This window comes from Drosophila hydei, unplaced genomic scaffold (assembly GCF_003285905.1).
Source record: "Drosophila hydei strain 15085-1641.00,03,60 unplaced genomic scaffold, DhydRS2 tig00000149-arrow-pilon, whole genome shotgun sequence".
In the NCBI taxonomy this organism is placed as follows: domain Eukaryota; kingdom Metazoa; phylum Arthropoda; class Insecta; order Diptera; family Drosophilidae; genus Drosophila; species Drosophila hydei.
Genome location: NW_022045678.1, coordinates 5,028,753 through 5,045,612, shown reverse-complemented (window position 1 = coordinate 5,045,612; position 16,860 = coordinate 5,028,753). Strand labels below are relative to the sequence as shown.

The 16,860-nt window shown below is 35.0% G+C and overlaps 3 protein-coding genes across 4 annotated transcripts; 2 read left to right on the top strand and 1 right to left on the bottom strand.

Moving 5' to 3' along the window:
* The first annotated feature begins 140 nt into the window (after positions 1 to 140).
* Positions 141 to 2,535, top strand: LOC111592591 (pickpocket protein 28). The gene is made up of 10 exons (XM_023304907.2): positions 141 to 375; positions 431 to 580; positions 646 to 693; positions 754 to 1,207; positions 1,274 to 1,392; positions 1,449 to 1,603; positions 1,678 to 1,740; positions 1,802 to 1,908; positions 2,167 to 2,281; positions 2,348 to 2,535. The coding sequence occupies exons 1-10, from the start codon at positions 284 to 286 to the stop codon at positions 2,461 to 2,463; spliced, it is 1,419 nt and encodes a 472-aa protein (XP_023160675.1). The 5' UTR covers positions 141 to 283; the 3' UTR covers positions 2,464 to 2,535.
* An 872-nt stretch (positions 2,536 to 3,407) lies between these two features.
* LOC111592658 (lysosomal alpha-mannosidase) lies at positions 3,408 to 8,371 on the top strand. 2 transcript variants are annotated; one of them, XM_030223276.1, is made up of 10 exons: positions 3,408 to 3,742; positions 4,293 to 4,663; positions 4,727 to 4,932; positions 4,994 to 5,130; positions 5,500 to 5,633; positions 5,797 to 6,428; positions 6,491 to 6,711; positions 6,770 to 7,181; positions 7,234 to 7,673; positions 7,749 to 8,371. In XM_030223276.1, the coding sequence occupies exons 1-10, from the start codon at positions 3,617 to 3,619 to the stop codon at positions 8,310 to 8,312; spliced, it is 3,243 nt and encodes a 1,080-aa protein (XP_030079136.1). In that variant the 5' UTR covers positions 3,408 to 3,616; the 3' UTR covers positions 8,313 to 8,371. The 2 variants fall into 2 exon arrangements, with proteins under 2 accessions (XP_030079136.1, XP_030079135.1); XM_030223275.1 differs by lacking the exon at positions 5,500 to 5,633 and adding an exon at positions 5,240 to 5,373.
* Positions 8,372 to 8,387: 16 nt separating this feature from the next.
* LOC111592651 (RNA pseudouridylate synthase domain-containing protein 2-like) lies at positions 8,388 to 13,298 on the bottom strand. Its single transcript, XM_023304999.2, has 10 exons — positions 13,186 to 13,298; positions 12,725 to 13,066; positions 10,383 to 10,557; positions 10,101 to 10,323; positions 9,947 to 10,034; positions 9,663 to 9,883; positions 9,129 to 9,319; positions 8,816 to 9,069; positions 8,597 to 8,752; positions 8,388 to 8,534 (listed from the first exon to the last, which is right to left on the bottom strand). Exons 1-10 carry the CDS (start codon positions 13,222 to 13,224, stop codon positions 8,445 to 8,447), a joined length of 1,779 nt encoding a protein of 592 aa, XP_023160767.2. The 5' UTR covers positions 13,225 to 13,298; the 3' UTR covers positions 8,388 to 8,444.
* Positions 13,299 to 16,860: the final 3,562 nt, after the last annotated feature.

Genomic DNA, 16,860 nt, shown 5'->3' with positions numbered 1-16,860 from the left:
AGTAGTAAATACATAACTTTTTTTTATAAAAAATATTTTTTCATATCATGTCTTGTCGATAATAAGATCCGGAATTTGTCAGACAATTAGAGTTTATCATATCTGAATATGAAAACCTGAACTATATTAAGAAGGCATATACCCTGTTTATATAGCTTTGGATACTGGCGGAAACAAAACAATTTATGAAAACAAATTCAATGTCGAGTTGGCGTGCATGGAACACACTTCGCTTAAGATATTCCGCTTTAAAGTTTTGTAAAGAGTCAATATATATGCCATCATGATGTTAAGTTTTATACGACTTTACTTTGATACTTGTTGTATCCATGGATTCCGATATTTGGTGAAGAGCGTGTTAATCCTGTTGGAGAGGTAGATACTGTGTTAAACATAATTCCACATTTACAAATTGTGTGAAATCTTTTAGATTGTTTTGGCTTATACTGTTGATTGTATCAGTATATTTCTGCATTATCTCGTGCATATCCTCTGTGGATCGATTTCATACAAAGAGCACACACATTGGTCTCGAACGGAACTCCTATTACTGGAATACCTCGATGCCGGGTGTCACCATGTAATTGATCTATATTTAACAATACTAACTTAAGATTCAGTTATATTATTATAAACATATTCTAGATGTCCGATGCAGCGCTTAAATGAATCGCTTTTTGACAATTATTGTCGGTAAGCATTTCTTGATTTGTTTTTAAAGAACTAATAAATCTTTTTTTAATCATTTTTTAGAACCAATAAGTTGAAAGGGACTGACAAAACGGAATTCTGGGACTTCCTAGAGAATTTAGCCAATTCCACTTACACGAACTTTCAGAATATACCGGAATACGATAGCATTGATCGCACACTCGATCATCTGGGCATTAAGCCCAAACATTATATGGAATTGATCTACAATCTGACATTTGATGGCACCTACGAGCCCATAGAGAAACTTCGCATCCGTTGTATCGATGGTCAGGTACACCTTAAGACCAGACAGATACTTACAGAGTTTGGTCTCTGTTACCTGTGCAGCTCGTATCTGGGCGAGGAGTATAGCTCGCGTTACCTAATCTTCGGCGAGTTTCCGGAATTTAATAAGTATCTAAATTTGCATCGGTTTGTTCGTGTCAAGAAGGCGACTTTTTTCGACAAGGATGTAGGCTTTACCCTAATGGGTTTCGATACCGAAGCAATAGACGTGAGTCTTCAAGAAAAACTTATTAATTAAACTAAATATATATATTTTTTTTACGTTCGTTTTCAGAGCTATATACATTCAGCTTTTGAAGTCATGAAGGTGGATAATAATTTCGGCTACTCACCCGAAGGAGCTGCCTATGAGCCGGAAGTTGAGGAAATAATTGCTGAAGCGAATTTTGAGACGTTAGTAAATTTATTTCAGAGTTTCGATATAAATTATATTAATCTTTAATTCCTAGCGAAACGTCCATAAGCCAAAGAAAATGCCGTTTCTATCACGAGTCCAATCTTACGCATTATCCTTTTTATACCAAGAATATTTGTCAACAAGAGTGCCGCATTAACTTGGCCTATAAGATATGCAAATGTATTCCCCACTTTTACCCCAATCGCAGTAAGTGAATTGCATTTTTTAGATCTATACTGTTCATAAATTTACAATTTCCTTTATCTTTAAACATTTGTTAGTTGCAAATCCGAAGCCAGTTTGCACCTACCAAACATTAAGATCCTGTTTTCCGAAGCATGCCGGTCAGTAAAGTGTGTTTATATATCATTTAAAACTTTTAAATTAAGTTGACATTTGGTATAGGCTACTTTCTAAAATTTTACGAAGAGAATGGAGACCATGAGAAACCAACCAGCTGCTACTGCGAACAAAACTGTATAGACGCTGTGATCAAGCTTAAAAGTGCGCTTGTACGTATTATTAATCAATTATAACCTGTATAATAATTCATAATTGTATTTAGTTTTGTGTGAATATTTCGAGTTTTGAATAGCGTCTATTTCAAATAGTAGATACTTTAGCTCTGGCAAATACTTTTTCAATTATTTAGTAGTTTTTACTTAGTATTTTGACTTGTTTTAATTTTTTATTATGATTTTATTACTATCCCAAAATAGTATACTTGTGATCATATTTTCTAAGACTTGTTATTTATGAAATCATTTCAGGCCATGCGAGGCTCTAGACAATTGCTTGGAAGTATGGGCAGTTCCGTCTCTATGAGCACTTGGCCACGGAATCAATTCAAAAGACAAGTCATATTTTCCTTTACAGATCTGTTAGGTATGTGTGCCATACTTGCTTAAATTAACTGCCTTCTATAAGCGATTTCAAAATACTTTCTTGCAGTTTCAATAGGTGGAACTGCTGGTCTTTATCTTGGATTTAGTGTCCTGGGCTTAGTTGAATTTCTATACTTTTTTACACTGCGCTTACTTTGGCAATTACTTGGATATAAGCTTTGAATTTTGTTTACTGTTATTTGATATTTTAAGAATCCTTCGCGTTGAAGCTAATCTGAAATGTATAATAAAAATAATAACCATCAAAAAGTATATGAACAAAGTTATTTTAAACAAAGTGTACATAAATATACGTATGCATACATACATACATACATATGTATGTATATAACTTAGGCATTGTAAATATCAAGTGGTGTCGCCGTTGCTATCAGCTAATGTATAGTATTATTTAAATAGCCTCCGATCATATAATTTAGTGCACATACGAACTACTTAATAATCCACTTAAGATTGCTTGTGTTCTAACTCTATGTCCAAGTCCAAGTCGAGAAAATGATTAAAAATTATTCCGTCTTCAATTCGTGAAATTTATCGTGTTCAAAAGAGAAATTGTCGACGTTAAGCCCGGCATAAGTTTACATATGCACACATGAGACTTGTTTGCAAGTGTGTGTAATATGTACAAATTTAACTGACAAGAAAATAAAATAGAATACATAACTGCAACACAACACAGATGAAATACACATACCTACATATAAACTTACATCTGCAAATGAGAGTACAATACGAAAGGAATGAACTCAATTAAAGTTACCAGTTTTAAATAAGTATAAATCTGGTTACGTCATAAAATTGCGCTCCCATTGCGCCTCAAATAGCTAAACAGAATCAACTGTCAGCTAGCAAACAGAGCAATAGCTCGCTCAATGCTTTGAGTTAAGAACGTTCTGTGACGTCACATGCTTCTCGCTGTTCTGTAATAAGCTACCTGCGCAAGGGCAATATAAGAAGTGCTCTCCTTTGTTCAGATGTATTACAAGTGTTGCTCTCTGCTAATAATTAGGTATGTGAGTACTTTCTCTCGCGCTGAGCGTAAGCCTGGCATACCAAGCGGCTCAGTGTTCCTTACGTATGTGAACGTTCTCTCAACCTCTGAGCAGCTTAGTGTGCTTTGTGTTGTCGTCGCGGTCAGTTGCTGACAAGTGCGTACTGGGCGGAAATACTGAAGCACCACTTCATTTAAGTACATTATAATTATATTTTCCTTATCGGCTTACACATACACACACATTGGCGTATTGCGCTGTACTATAAAAGCAAGAACATCGCATTGGAAACAAATTAGTTAGCGGTAGCTAATTTAATTGCAATGTTGCACAAATTCGGCGGTTGGCTTGCACTAATTTATCTAAGCAGCTTTGTTGTGCATCATGTCGAGCTCAGGAATATTAGAAGAGAGCCAGAATCGGATGCGCGACCACAGTGCGGCTATACGGTAAATTTTTGCAACTTGTTATTCAGCATATTTATTCATTTATTAGTTTGCATACATTATTTGATATGTGTTGATGTATGTGTGTAGGATATATGCATGCATTTGTATGTACGTGTGCAAATGCATTTGCTATTGTGTATTCTTCACTGATCAACACTGCTTTTCCTTATCATTAGTGTTGAAACTCCAGTCATTGTTACCTAAATATACTTGCATTCATACACATTTTGAAACTGCTCTGTTTTCTATTCTTCTATTATATATTATAGAAATGTTCATAATTATATATTAATACATATACGTATATATATTAATATATATTGTATTTTGATTCTTTTTAATTATAATAAAATATATTTATATATATAATTTCTCCTTATCAGTGACTCTTTTGGCACACACATATTTGTATGTTGTTTTTCTATTGTGATGAAGCCCATACAGACATACATTTATATGTGTATGTTATATTACTCATATATGATTTAGTGTCATATAGTAGAAAGTATAGCAAATATATACTAATGGAACTGCTTACTGATTTTTTCAGAGCTGCCATCCAACGAAACCAAATATGCTAAATGTGCATCTTATTGCACACACCCACGATGACGTTGGATGGCTGAAAACTGTGGATCAGTACTATTATGGAAGTGAAACACGGATTCAAAAGGCCGGAGTGCAGTACATTATTGATTCCGTGGTGGAATCCCTGCTGAGAGATCCAGAGAAACGCTTTATATATGTTGAGTCGGCTTTTTTCTTTAAGTGGTGGAAGGAGCAGACGAAAGAGCAGCAAGACAAAGTGAAAATGCTAGTGAACGAGGGAAGGCTGGAGTTCATAGGTGGAGCATGGAGCATGAATGATGAGGCAACCACTCACTATCAAAGTGTAATCGATCAGTTCGCTTGGGGATTAAGGTGTGTATAGGCTTATCTGTATAGTTGGTGTTATTTGTCTAATCAATCAAATCTGGTTTGCAGACTATTAAATGACACGTTTGGTGAATGTGGACGACCACGCATTGGCTGGCAAATTGATCCCTTTGGACATTCCCGTGAAATGGCTTCGATCTTTGCACAAATGGGTTTTGATGGCATGTTCTTCGGCCGACTGGACTACCAGGATAAGGACGAGCGTTTGATGACACAAAAGGCCGAAATGATTTGGCATGGCTCCGAAAACTTGGGTTAGCTAACAGAAATAATTATTCTATTAAAAAGAAAATAAATGATCCATGTAATTTGCAGACGACAAAGCGGATCTCTTCACTGGAGCCTTGTACAATAATTATCAAGCTCCGGATGGCTTCTGCTTCGACATTCTTTGCGCGGATCAGCCCATCATAGATGGCAAGCACAGTCCAGATAACAATGTGAAGGAACGCGTAAGTTTGAGGCTCTTAACTTCGATCTCTGTACTTATTGTCTGCTTGTATCGTTTCATACGAAACTTGTCCTTGTGTGTTGTCCTCTCACCCAATACTACAACATCAGGTTAATACGTTTTTGGACTATGTCAAAACTCAAAGCAAATATTATCGCACCAACAACATCATCATAACAATGGGCGGCGATTTTACCTATCAAGCAGCTCAAGTTTATTACAAGAATCTCGACAAATTAATACGGTAAAATTATATATGTGTTCTATATTTCTGGCATACTGTTCTGTTAACGAAAGCCCCTCATTTTGTTTGTCCATTGGATGTTCTTTAAAACAATATATAATTGGAGTAAATGCTTTTTGTGTCTAGATCGATGCGTTCTTTGAGTTTGTCACTAAGATGGCCAAAGGTTATCGCACGCCCAACTTGCTTATAACAATGGGCGAGGATTTCCACTACCAGAATGCTGATATGTGGTATAAAAATCTGGATAAACTTATTAAGTGAGTAGTGAGGGGCTTTCCTTAACCTAGAAAATCAATTGAACAATTAAAGTTGTAGACAAGAATAAATTTTGATTATAATTATAATATATATATATATATATATATATATATATATATATATATATATTATAAATAATATATTTTCTTTAATCAATTGCAGATATGCCAATGAGCGTCAAGCAAATGGATCGAATATAAACTTGCTGTACTCCACGCCTTCATGCTATCTAAAATCTCTGCATGATGCTGGCATCTCATGGCCGACGAAGAGCGATGATTTCTTTCCCTATGCATCCGATCCACATGCCTACTGGACAGGCTACTTCACCTCGCGACCGACTCTGAAGCGTTTCGAGCGTGATGGCAATCATTTCTTGCAGGTTTGCAAGCAGCTTAGCGCCTTGGCTCCAAAGCGTTCAGCAGAGTTTGATCCGCATTTGAATTTCTTACGCGAGACCATGGGCATAATGCAGCACCATGATGCAGTCACTGGAACGGAGAAACAAAAGGTTGCTTTAGACTATGCGAAGCGCATGAGTGTCGCTCTGCGTGCCTGCTCCACAAATATTAGATCGGTGTTGAATCAGTTGTCTATTGCATCAGATCGAAACAGTCAAGAGCCATCTAAATTTGAATTCAAAACTTGTACTTTACTCAACATAAGCAGTTGTGCCACATCCGAGTTAAACAAAAGATTTGCACTGACGCTGTACAATCCGCTGGCTCATTCGGTCAATGAGTATGTGAGAGTGCCTGTTAAGGATTACAATTATGTTGTAATCGATCCGACAGGTAAGATGCAATTGTAAACTTTACAAGCAAACATTCTTTATTGAATAATTATATATTTTTAGGTAAAGTCCTGCCAGTTCAAGCGGTGCCTGTGCCCAAAGCTGTGTCCAACATGAAGCATAGAAACTCGAGCGCCCAGTATGAGCTTGTTTTCTTGGCGTCCAGCCTGCCACCCGTGGGATATAAGACCTATTATATTGAAAAATCCGAGACCATTCCTGCCATTGGCAAACCCTCACCATCGCCAAAGAAAACATCTAGTTATACTGTTATTGGAAACAATGTAATTAATATTCTAAACTTGTGTTATGCTCTAATGATAATAACTAATTTCTGTATAGAATATTCAACTAACATTCGATACCAACGGATTCCTCGCTGAAGTCACAGCCGATGGAATGACGCGCATGATTTCGCAAGAGTTTTTATACTATGAAGCTGCAACTGGAAACAATGCCGAGTTCTTGAATCGTTCCTCGGGTGCCTATATATTCCGGCCTGACAACAATCAAATACGCTTCGCCACAGATGAAGTCACTATAGAGGTCTACAAGGGTCAACTAGTACAGGAGGTGCATCAGAAATTCAACGATTGGATAAGCCAAGTGGTTCGCGTCTATAAACAGAGCAATCATGCTGAGTTCGAATGGTTAGTGGGTCCCATTCCGATAAAGGACAACATCGGCAAGGAAGTAATATCGCGCTTTAAGTCCGACATTAAGTCGGATGGCATATTCTTTACTGATTCGAATGGTAAGACGTAGAACTTATATTTACTTCTACTATTCACATTGCTTATCGTTAGGTCGCGAAATGTTGAAACGTAAGCGCAATCATCGTGAAACGTGGAATGTAAAAATACACGAATCTGTTGCCGGCAACTACTATCCAGTGACAACGAAAATCGCTTTGGAGGATACAACTGCTCGCATGGCTATTTTGACTGACAGAGCTCAGGGTGGTAGTTCTTTGGAGGATGGTGTTTTGGAACTGATGGTACATCGACGCTTATTGCACGATGATGCATTTGGAGTAGGCGAGGCCCTCAACGAAACCGAATACGGCGAGGGATTGATTGCACGAGGCAAACATCATTTGTTTGTGGGTCAATCCTTACAACGTCCCGATGTCTCCCTAAAGGCAATCGAACGTCTGGTGCAGTTGGAGACATTGTTACCCTCGTGGAAATTTTTCAGCAATGTGTCTTATAGTTCAGATCAATGGCTGACCTCATTTACAAACACAGTGAGTCCTTTAGCCTGAGCTTTCTTCATTACCATTAATTTTAATATTATCATTTTTATATTTTAAAATTCACAGTACCATGGCATATCAGTGGTCCTACCGAAATTTGTGAATTTACTTAGCTTAGAACCTTGGCACGAGAACGAATTACTCGTCCGTTTTGAGCACATACTGGAGAAAAAAGATGATGTGCGCTATTCGCAATACGTGCAATTTAATATTAAAGACGTACTGAGTGCATTTAATGTTGAAAATATTCGAGAGACAACTCTGGATGGAAATGCATGGTTGGATGAACATCGACGCATGGAGTTTGTGCCCGATCCCGAGGATGAGGCGTACAACAATTATGGCACATTTACAAAATCGTCAAAGGTTGTTCACTTGCTATCAGCCTCGAAACCAATGCTAGAAGTTAAGTATTCAAAGGAAACTCTCGAAGCCGGTCAGCTAGGCGCTGAAAGCAATCGAATAAAGCGCAGTGCCAACTCAAGACATTTCACATTACATAGAAAACCTCAGCAAGAGGTCAGCGCAGAAAACTTGAAAATATCTATGCAATCATCTGAACGTGAAAAGTATCTTATCGAACTTAGCCCAATGGAGATACGCACTTTTGTTGTGTATTTGGCAAAATAGAAATATATAAAATGATCTAAAGATCAAAACATTATAAATGAATAAATAAAGATCATATAAGAATGCAACAATTAAATATGTATAATTCAGAATGTCCTGCTACGAACTATTCGTTACAGTTAACTGTACAATTTAACGCTTATTTCTTAAACTAAGCGTGATATTATCCTGGTCAGCCGAGGCCCAACTTGGTAATTCTGTTTCATACTCCCAGCCGATTCCCTGAAATTGCGTAAATTCGAATAAATTTTAATTGGTTTAAGCTGTAGTATATTAAAACTTACTTTATACTTCCACGCATGCAAATACATAACGAGGTCCTCTGGGTTTGGATCGCGATAGTTCATTTTACATTCGCTGCAGTGGGGGTCTATAGATAGCTTACTAGCATCGAAATTCGAGTCGGCAGGTTCATGACTAGTTTGTGTAGAAATTGTAACCTAAAATGCAAATATTACATTATATAAGTCTCAGATAATAATGGCAAAATTATGTAGTAATACCTTAGGTTCAGGTGCTGGTTTAATTAAAGGTTGGCAGTCAGTTTGCTTAGCTTCCTTTATACTGTCGGCAGTCACATCTGAATTTTTCGTCGTTGCGATTTCTTTATCAACACCCAACCAATTTTCGGCATTGTGTATGGAGATTAAATCACTTATTAGTTGCTCATCGGATTTTCCTCCAGTGTCTCCGCCGCGCCCCTTTAAAGGACCAAATACTTCATGATTATACAATGGATCGTTGACAATCGGGTAACCTGAATAAATAATTATTGTGTAATTAATTTGGAAAATTAATGTAAGAATATCAACTTACCTAAATATTGTAAATGCACTCTGATTTGATGCATTCGTCCAGTCAGCGGTTTACACTGCACAATGCTGTAGTCTCCAGCCTGGCCGATTCTCTTGAATGTTGTTTTGCAATCTTTGCCCTTCTGTGAGACTTTGCATACTCCAATTTTGTAGCTAACTACTTCAATGGGTTCATTGCATTCGATAACACCACTAAAATTAAAAATAGTATACATATATTTAAAAAAAAATTATTTGTTTTTTATGTACTTAATTTATTAAGTTGATTATTTTCTGATTATTTCTGAGATTATTTAACTTTATGTTTAGTTTACTTCAAAATACTTGACACTTTCCTTAAAAGCAAGTAGAGATACCGAAAATGTGAGGTTAGAGAAAAATTCCAAATATATTTAGATATATTACACAACACGAACTTTCACTTAATATTACATTCTACATTACAATAAAAGAAATTAATAATTAATAATAATTAATAATTAATGTGAAATGAATTAATGTTAAAAAAAATCATACAGCTTATTAGACTACTTACTCTGGAAAGTGACCTTCCACGCAGCAAACATATTCCTTTTGCACTTGTCGGTTTCGTATCTGTTGCTCCATTTGTCGAGCTTTTTCCGAATTGCGTCCAAATAGAAGCAAACCGGAAGTTAAGCGATCTAGCCGATGTATGGTGCGCAGATTCTTCAGACTGTACTCTTTGGCAAGTATAAATATCACCGTATTATGTCTATAGCGCCCACACGGATGTACCTAAATACACATATGTAACATGTAAATATTTATAAAAACATATTTTCAAAAATATTTACTTACTGGTATAGAAGCTGGCTTATTTACTACTAAAATGTCTTGGTCCATATGAACTATGGAAATGGGCTGCGAAGTAACCGGAACTTCATGTCTGTGGATAAGATAGATGAGTTTAGAGTTTATGATATTATAAATCTATATATATTTATATATATACCTGTGCACTGTGTTAGCTAGCAGATCATTGTGCTTTAGCCTGTAGTCAACGGGCACCTTCTCATAGTTGACTGTTAGGTTGCCAGCCTCGATGCTGCGTTTGTATTCCTCAGAAGGGTGGGCCCGGAATTCACGCGAGAATACATCCAAAATTCCCTCGCCCACCCAGCGGCCCTTTGTGAAAGTTGTGAATGTAAACGAGTAGGGGTAAACCTTTCGCAAGCCTTCAAATTGAGACAATGATTGGGCTAATCCATAAACAGGTGTAAGTTTTAAAGCTTACCATTTTCTACGTAATAGGAAGTCTCATCATATCTCTCTTCACTAAAGCCGGGACGCGTCAGTTTCAGATCCTTTGTTTCCAATTTAGGCTTCTTTGATTCGGTGGCGTTTGGGTCATCGGTAGGCTTTCGCTTTTCAGGCAGCTGTACAAGTGAGGCCTCAGCAACTGTAGCGAGCTTAAACGGAAATGAATAATAAGTTTATACGTAAATAACGATTCTCTATTTAAAAGCGTATCAAAAGAAGAAAACCAGGATCAAGGCGCTTGCATGACACACTAAGACGCAAAGTATGTGAGAGAGAAACAAGAAATGGGAATAAAACTCTTTTAACTGCAGGAAAAGTAATAGAGGGTTGTAACAAACCCAAATTGTCATCATAAAACCGTGGTCTGCATTCGTATCTTAAAGGAAGGCGAACACAATCACGTTTGCCGTACCCAGGGGGGACTTTCCGTGGACGCAAACGGCTCCAGAGGGGAAGCAAGTAAAAACTGCATTCAAAACAAAGAAGAAGCTAGAATAATAAAACTCTTCGCTGTGGAGAACACCAATACTTGCACACATTTGACATTCTCTATTTTAATGTCGAGACACATTCCTTATTTCAATAGCACTAACACAGAGACAAGCGCACGTAGACGTGCATACATCAGACACAAGCCTACATACATCACGTAGATTACATACATACATACATACATACAGGCATGCATGCATAGGTATTGTGGAAACTTTAAATGCAAGTGACACAATAGGCGCGCATAATGGAAGACAAAAACATTTAGAGCAATTTACTTTTAAGGAGCATAGCGATACCTACTTAAAAACAAGCCATAATAGACGTACGCAAGTGCACGCCTAAAAGATACCCTTTAGTTAGCTTTAAGCTACTTAAAAATACAATTCAATTCAGTTTGATTCAGAAAGTAATTTACAATACCTAGACTAGAGTGCACAACTGGAGAATAGCCTTTAGTGAGCTTCAAAGTGAGCTAGCATACATTAACTCTTAATCCTCAAAGGAAGCTTCATAAAGTGGCAAGTCTGTTGCTCTAAGCAAGCATAACCTTGATTCACAGGTGCACGGGGTATAAACAGGAGGCAACACTGATAATTGCGGAAGCGTCAGGTTGGCCAACTTGACAAGGAGGCGCTGCTCGTCAGAGCAAACAAGTAGGAAAAACGACACGAAGCGTCGAAAGCACCCTTCAACAAAATAGCAAAAAGGAAAAGCAAAATGAGAAATAATTATACCAAATCCGCGGTTAAAATATGAAGGTAAAGCGAGAGACAGCTTAGACAACCAACTAGCAAGCCAGTCGGAGCACGGACAAACGAAGGTAAGCTAACTAAAATGTTTGTTGCGGTTAACACAAAGCTAAGTGTACGGGGATTATTTAGTAGAGGTTAGCATAAGCTACATAATAAGTGGTCCTCGGAAACGATAATGCTGTCCTGGCAGTGAGAAGCTACACGTGATTATTATTGATACAAAGCGGTCTGTTGGCACATGCCAACAAATTCAAAAGCCTCTACGGCTATAAGTAATTCAAATCGGATTGACGGATTTTGTGACCATTTTACAAATTTAAATCCCCACCACGACTGAACATAAATATGCCAGCAGGAATACTGAATGTGAATAAACAATGTGGGTATAGATGAATAGGCTCTAGTGTTTGAGATACAAAGCGCATCATATAAATATAGAGATGCATTGAAATACTATAATAGCAACCATTACAAAAGAGAGCTCTTGCAATTAGTATTTCCCTCCTCTCCACATTGACAATGACCCTCGAGATGGATCTGATGTTACTTTGATTGTCTCTGAAGTTGTTTACATTTACATGTTAACATGTTTTAACGAACACTAGTTGCACTTCAAGCAAAGTGAAGTAAATTATGGTATAGCAAGGTTCGTGGGTTCTTAAATGCTTAAAACTAACTTCTCAGGCAGAAATATGATCTTAAATGAATCTTGCCAGATTATAAAGCAAATATAGCTTTCCTGGTTCTTTGTAAATGTAAATATAGAATCTTTAATATAGAAACTTTTATAATCAATATACGGGTTCCTTGAATACCGTCTTATGCAATTTTGAGGGGAATGTGTGATTTGGATATCTCTAACATATATGCTTAAATAGCTAAAATTTAATTTCAATTAATTTAAAGGATTTTGAAACATTTATTGCTGACTTGTGATCTGTTTGGACCACCTACATATATAGAAGGACCTACTGTGCTAGACTTCCATGTGTAAATGCTTAACTTTAATTTCTAATGGCTATAAATATAATAAAGCAAGTTAACTAAAAAAATTAACTAATTAACTTACTTGGCTGCCGCAATCTTCACTAGCCTCGTAGGTCCATACACCATCTACAGATTTCGGCTTCTCTGAATTGTCAGCAACAGTGGCAACTGATTCAGCGCTTAATTTAGCGTCTAATTCAGCATCATTTGTAGAGCCACCGCCGGCGGTGTTTGATACGGCGTACAAGTTAGCGCTAAATAGAAAGATGTTTTCCACATCAACAGAGTCATCGCCATGCTGGGTTTGCACATGGCGTAGAGTCTTGGGCAATGTCATTGTTCGCCAACACAAAAATATGCTATTTGATTTCTTAACTTTTATTTGTGCGTTCAACAAGCGTCTCACAATGAACCAATTAAAGCACTGAAAACAAAAACAAAACCATCAACACGTGTGCGCTAGCATATCGAATGAATGAACTAAAGCAAAGTAAGAGTATTTATAAATCACTATGTTAGACTGCCTATGCGTTTAAGACTTGCCAGGCGAAATGTGTTATCAACGTAACGCAAATACTTCATTAAATCCGTAAAATAAAATTTAGCCTTTATAAAATACACAACAAGCGAGCGCGAGCTAACTAGTTCGATTATATTGCTGTACGCGCAATTTCACAAATCGAACCAGCGAAATTCGGTTCATTTGTTCATTCAGTTCAGTTTGAACACTTTGTAAACAAACTATTTATGTGGGGTATATCAAATATCTAATTCATTTTATCCTAATAATGAGCAGCATGAATATAACTAAATAAAATGCATATATTTATAAAATAAGTTATTCACTATTTAAATCTCTGTCAACTAAGTTATAAAAAATTAAACATTTTTTATAATTAGTATTAATTTAATTAATTAGCCGCTAAAAGTATGTATGCAAATTTTGCGAAACACGCCTTGTTGTAGGCATATAACCATATGTAAACATATATCATTTTATTTAAACATACATATTTTTATATGTATATTTATATATACATTTGTATATAAGACTTCGCACACAATATTGTTTGTAAACACGCAGTAGAATAGCTGGGTAGGTTTTTCAGTTTATGTATATAGTTTTTTTTCGTTTGATGAGGAAGCGTGATGTCGTCATTTCTAGCTTTTTGTCCAGGCGAAAAGTCAATTTCCAGTACATACATACATAAATCTAACACACACACACACACACACACACACTTAGAATAAAAAATGTAATCGGTGAGTGCGCACACCTACAAAATATCGTGCTGATTTAATCACTTTCTTCGTCGGCAGCAGCAAATGCCAACTTTTACTCTCATATACACGCACACCCACACATATATACACACGCATACCCCCACCCTGCTGGTTAGCCAAGACCAAGAGCCTTATGGCCAGTGGCCATTAAATGTTGCCCTAAATAAGGGGCAAGCCTTTTTTTTGGTCGCCTTAACCTGAGTTGTGGGTTTACAGAAGGATGTTGTATGTAGCTTGTTTCGTGACCGAGTGCTTTTCAAGGAGAACGTTCTTTTAACACTAGGGCAAAGAGAAAGAGAAACAGAGACAGAGAGATAGGAAGAGAGAGGGCACTGTTTTTTGGAGAGTGCAGGTGTGTTAAACTAGTCACGCAGTCGGACATGCAATAGTCGCGCTCCTAGTTGGGCTATTTTACTCCATATATACACGATATTTTATATTTTCGGCCACAATCTAGGTGGACATATCCCCGTCTCTAGGTTTGATTACATCAGGGCATCGCGAAAATTAATATTCCAGAGTTATAAACGCAAAACGTGAAACGCAAAAACCTAAGGCGTAAATCGTTTTCTTATAGTTCAAAACTGGAAAACTTGCTTAACCACAACAATTAATTGAGGCAAACAAGAAACGAGCTTTTTGTGCGCCTTTAACCTGTTTAATCAAAAGGAATTTTAACAAAGATTTCAATGTCAACCTTAACGAAGGTCAACCCACTCTGACCCTCTGACCAGTTCCGAAACAACAATAAAAATAATTGCAATATAATTACCATGCATGAATGTAGGGCAACATTACCCCAACTTGCAACTTGTATGCAGAGCTGAGCTGCGCTGTATAAACATAAATTAAATAAAAGACAAACATTTAAGAACTGAACATGCACAGCTATTTGCTCGACAAACATCGATTTCATTAAATTAAAAAATCATTATAATTGAATTAAAGCAATATTCTATTATACTTTTGTCAAAGTTTTATTTATCATAAATGTTTTAATTTTTTTAATACTTTGGAAAAACTTTAAAATGTATTAAATTTTTAAATATTTAATATACTATAACAATAAAAATAAAATATTTCATATTATACGATAATTGATTATTAAAAATAAAACTTTTTCAGTAAAATTTGATAGAAAATTGATTTTTTTAAATTATAAAAACATACAAATCGATAAAAATATTTCTTTAAATATAAAGGGACAAACAATTTACGCTCATTATTATATTTAACAGTATATAACATTATATTTAATAGTTATCTTAATGGATTTTTAAAGGCTCCATTGTTAATGACATTAATGAGTAGCATGAAATATTAAATAAAATTAATTCGAACAGCGGACAGTATACGATGTTTTTAAACGCAAATCTCTTGCATTAGACGTTTCGAAGATTGATGCGCTTATAGAAGTTGACGGACATTTTAGATCGACGCGGCCAGTTGACATTAGATGTGAGTACTTTAAAAGGTCAGCACCCTTTCGTTTCATAGCCGATGGCTTCCGAGTATAAATAGACTCCTATAAGTTTTACTAAATGTATTATATAACATTTTATAATTTCATAAGACTTTTGGTAGTCTTTGTTCTACTATATTTAATATTTTTTGTATTCCATTTTTACAAAAATCTTCCGTTACGGTAGAGCGACACTAAATGAGCATAGAAAAATCCTAATTCATAGAAATATCTGTCTACCGCAATGTATATTTGTATAATATATCTATCATATACATAGTACATATTCATTTGTTTATGTAGTAAGAATGTTTAAACATCTCGTAGAAAATCCCGCACGTAAATGACTTTGCCCTGTGCAACTAAATCAAGAGGAATTTAATTTTTGTTGGGCCTAAGCCAAAAAAAATCTTTTGTTTCACGTAACAATATGAAAGTTTCATCAAAATCTTAACATGGATATATATGTGTCTCTCAACCATGTACATTATATGTATATATTATACATATATATAAATGTATGTATTATGAGTAAATAAGTATTTACTAACAGCACGTGTATGTTTATATATTTATATATATATATATTTTTGTTAGAATGTGTCAAGAAAATTCTAATTTATGAGATTAGGCTGGGAATTTATTATAATGCATATAACAAACAAAAAAGACAACAATTTCAAACGAGAAATTCGAATCAAAAAAAATCTAAAAAGCCTTCACATTTAATTTCTTGAAAATATTATAATTGTTTCAGATTGGATTAAACGAAATATAAACTTTGGTCTACAATAACTTTCTTCAACTGATAACACAAATAAAAACATATTTTATGTTTCATTTAGATAATAGATAATAGATAATAGATAATCGATAATAGATAATAGATAATAGATAATATATAATAGATAATAGATAATAGATAATAGATAATAGATAATAGATAATAGATAATAGATAATAGATAATAGATAATAGATAATAGATAATAGATAATAGATAATAGATAATAGATAATAGATAATAGATAATAGATAATAGATAATAGATAATAGATAATAGATAATAGATAATAGATAATAGATAATAGATAATAGATAATAGATAATAGATAATAGATAATAGATAATAGATAATAGATAATAGATAATAGATAATAGATAATAGATAATAGATAATAGATAATAGATAATAGATAATAGATAATAGATAATAGATAATAGATAATAGATAATAGATAATAGATAATAGATAATAGATAATAGATAATAGATAATAGATAATAGATAATAGATAATAGATAATAGATAATAGATAATAGATAATAGATAATAGATAATAGATAATAGATAATAGATAATAGATAATAGATAATAGATAATAGATAATAGATAATAGATAATAGATAATAGATAATAGATAATAGATAATAGATAATAGATAATAGATAATAGATAATAGATAATAGATAA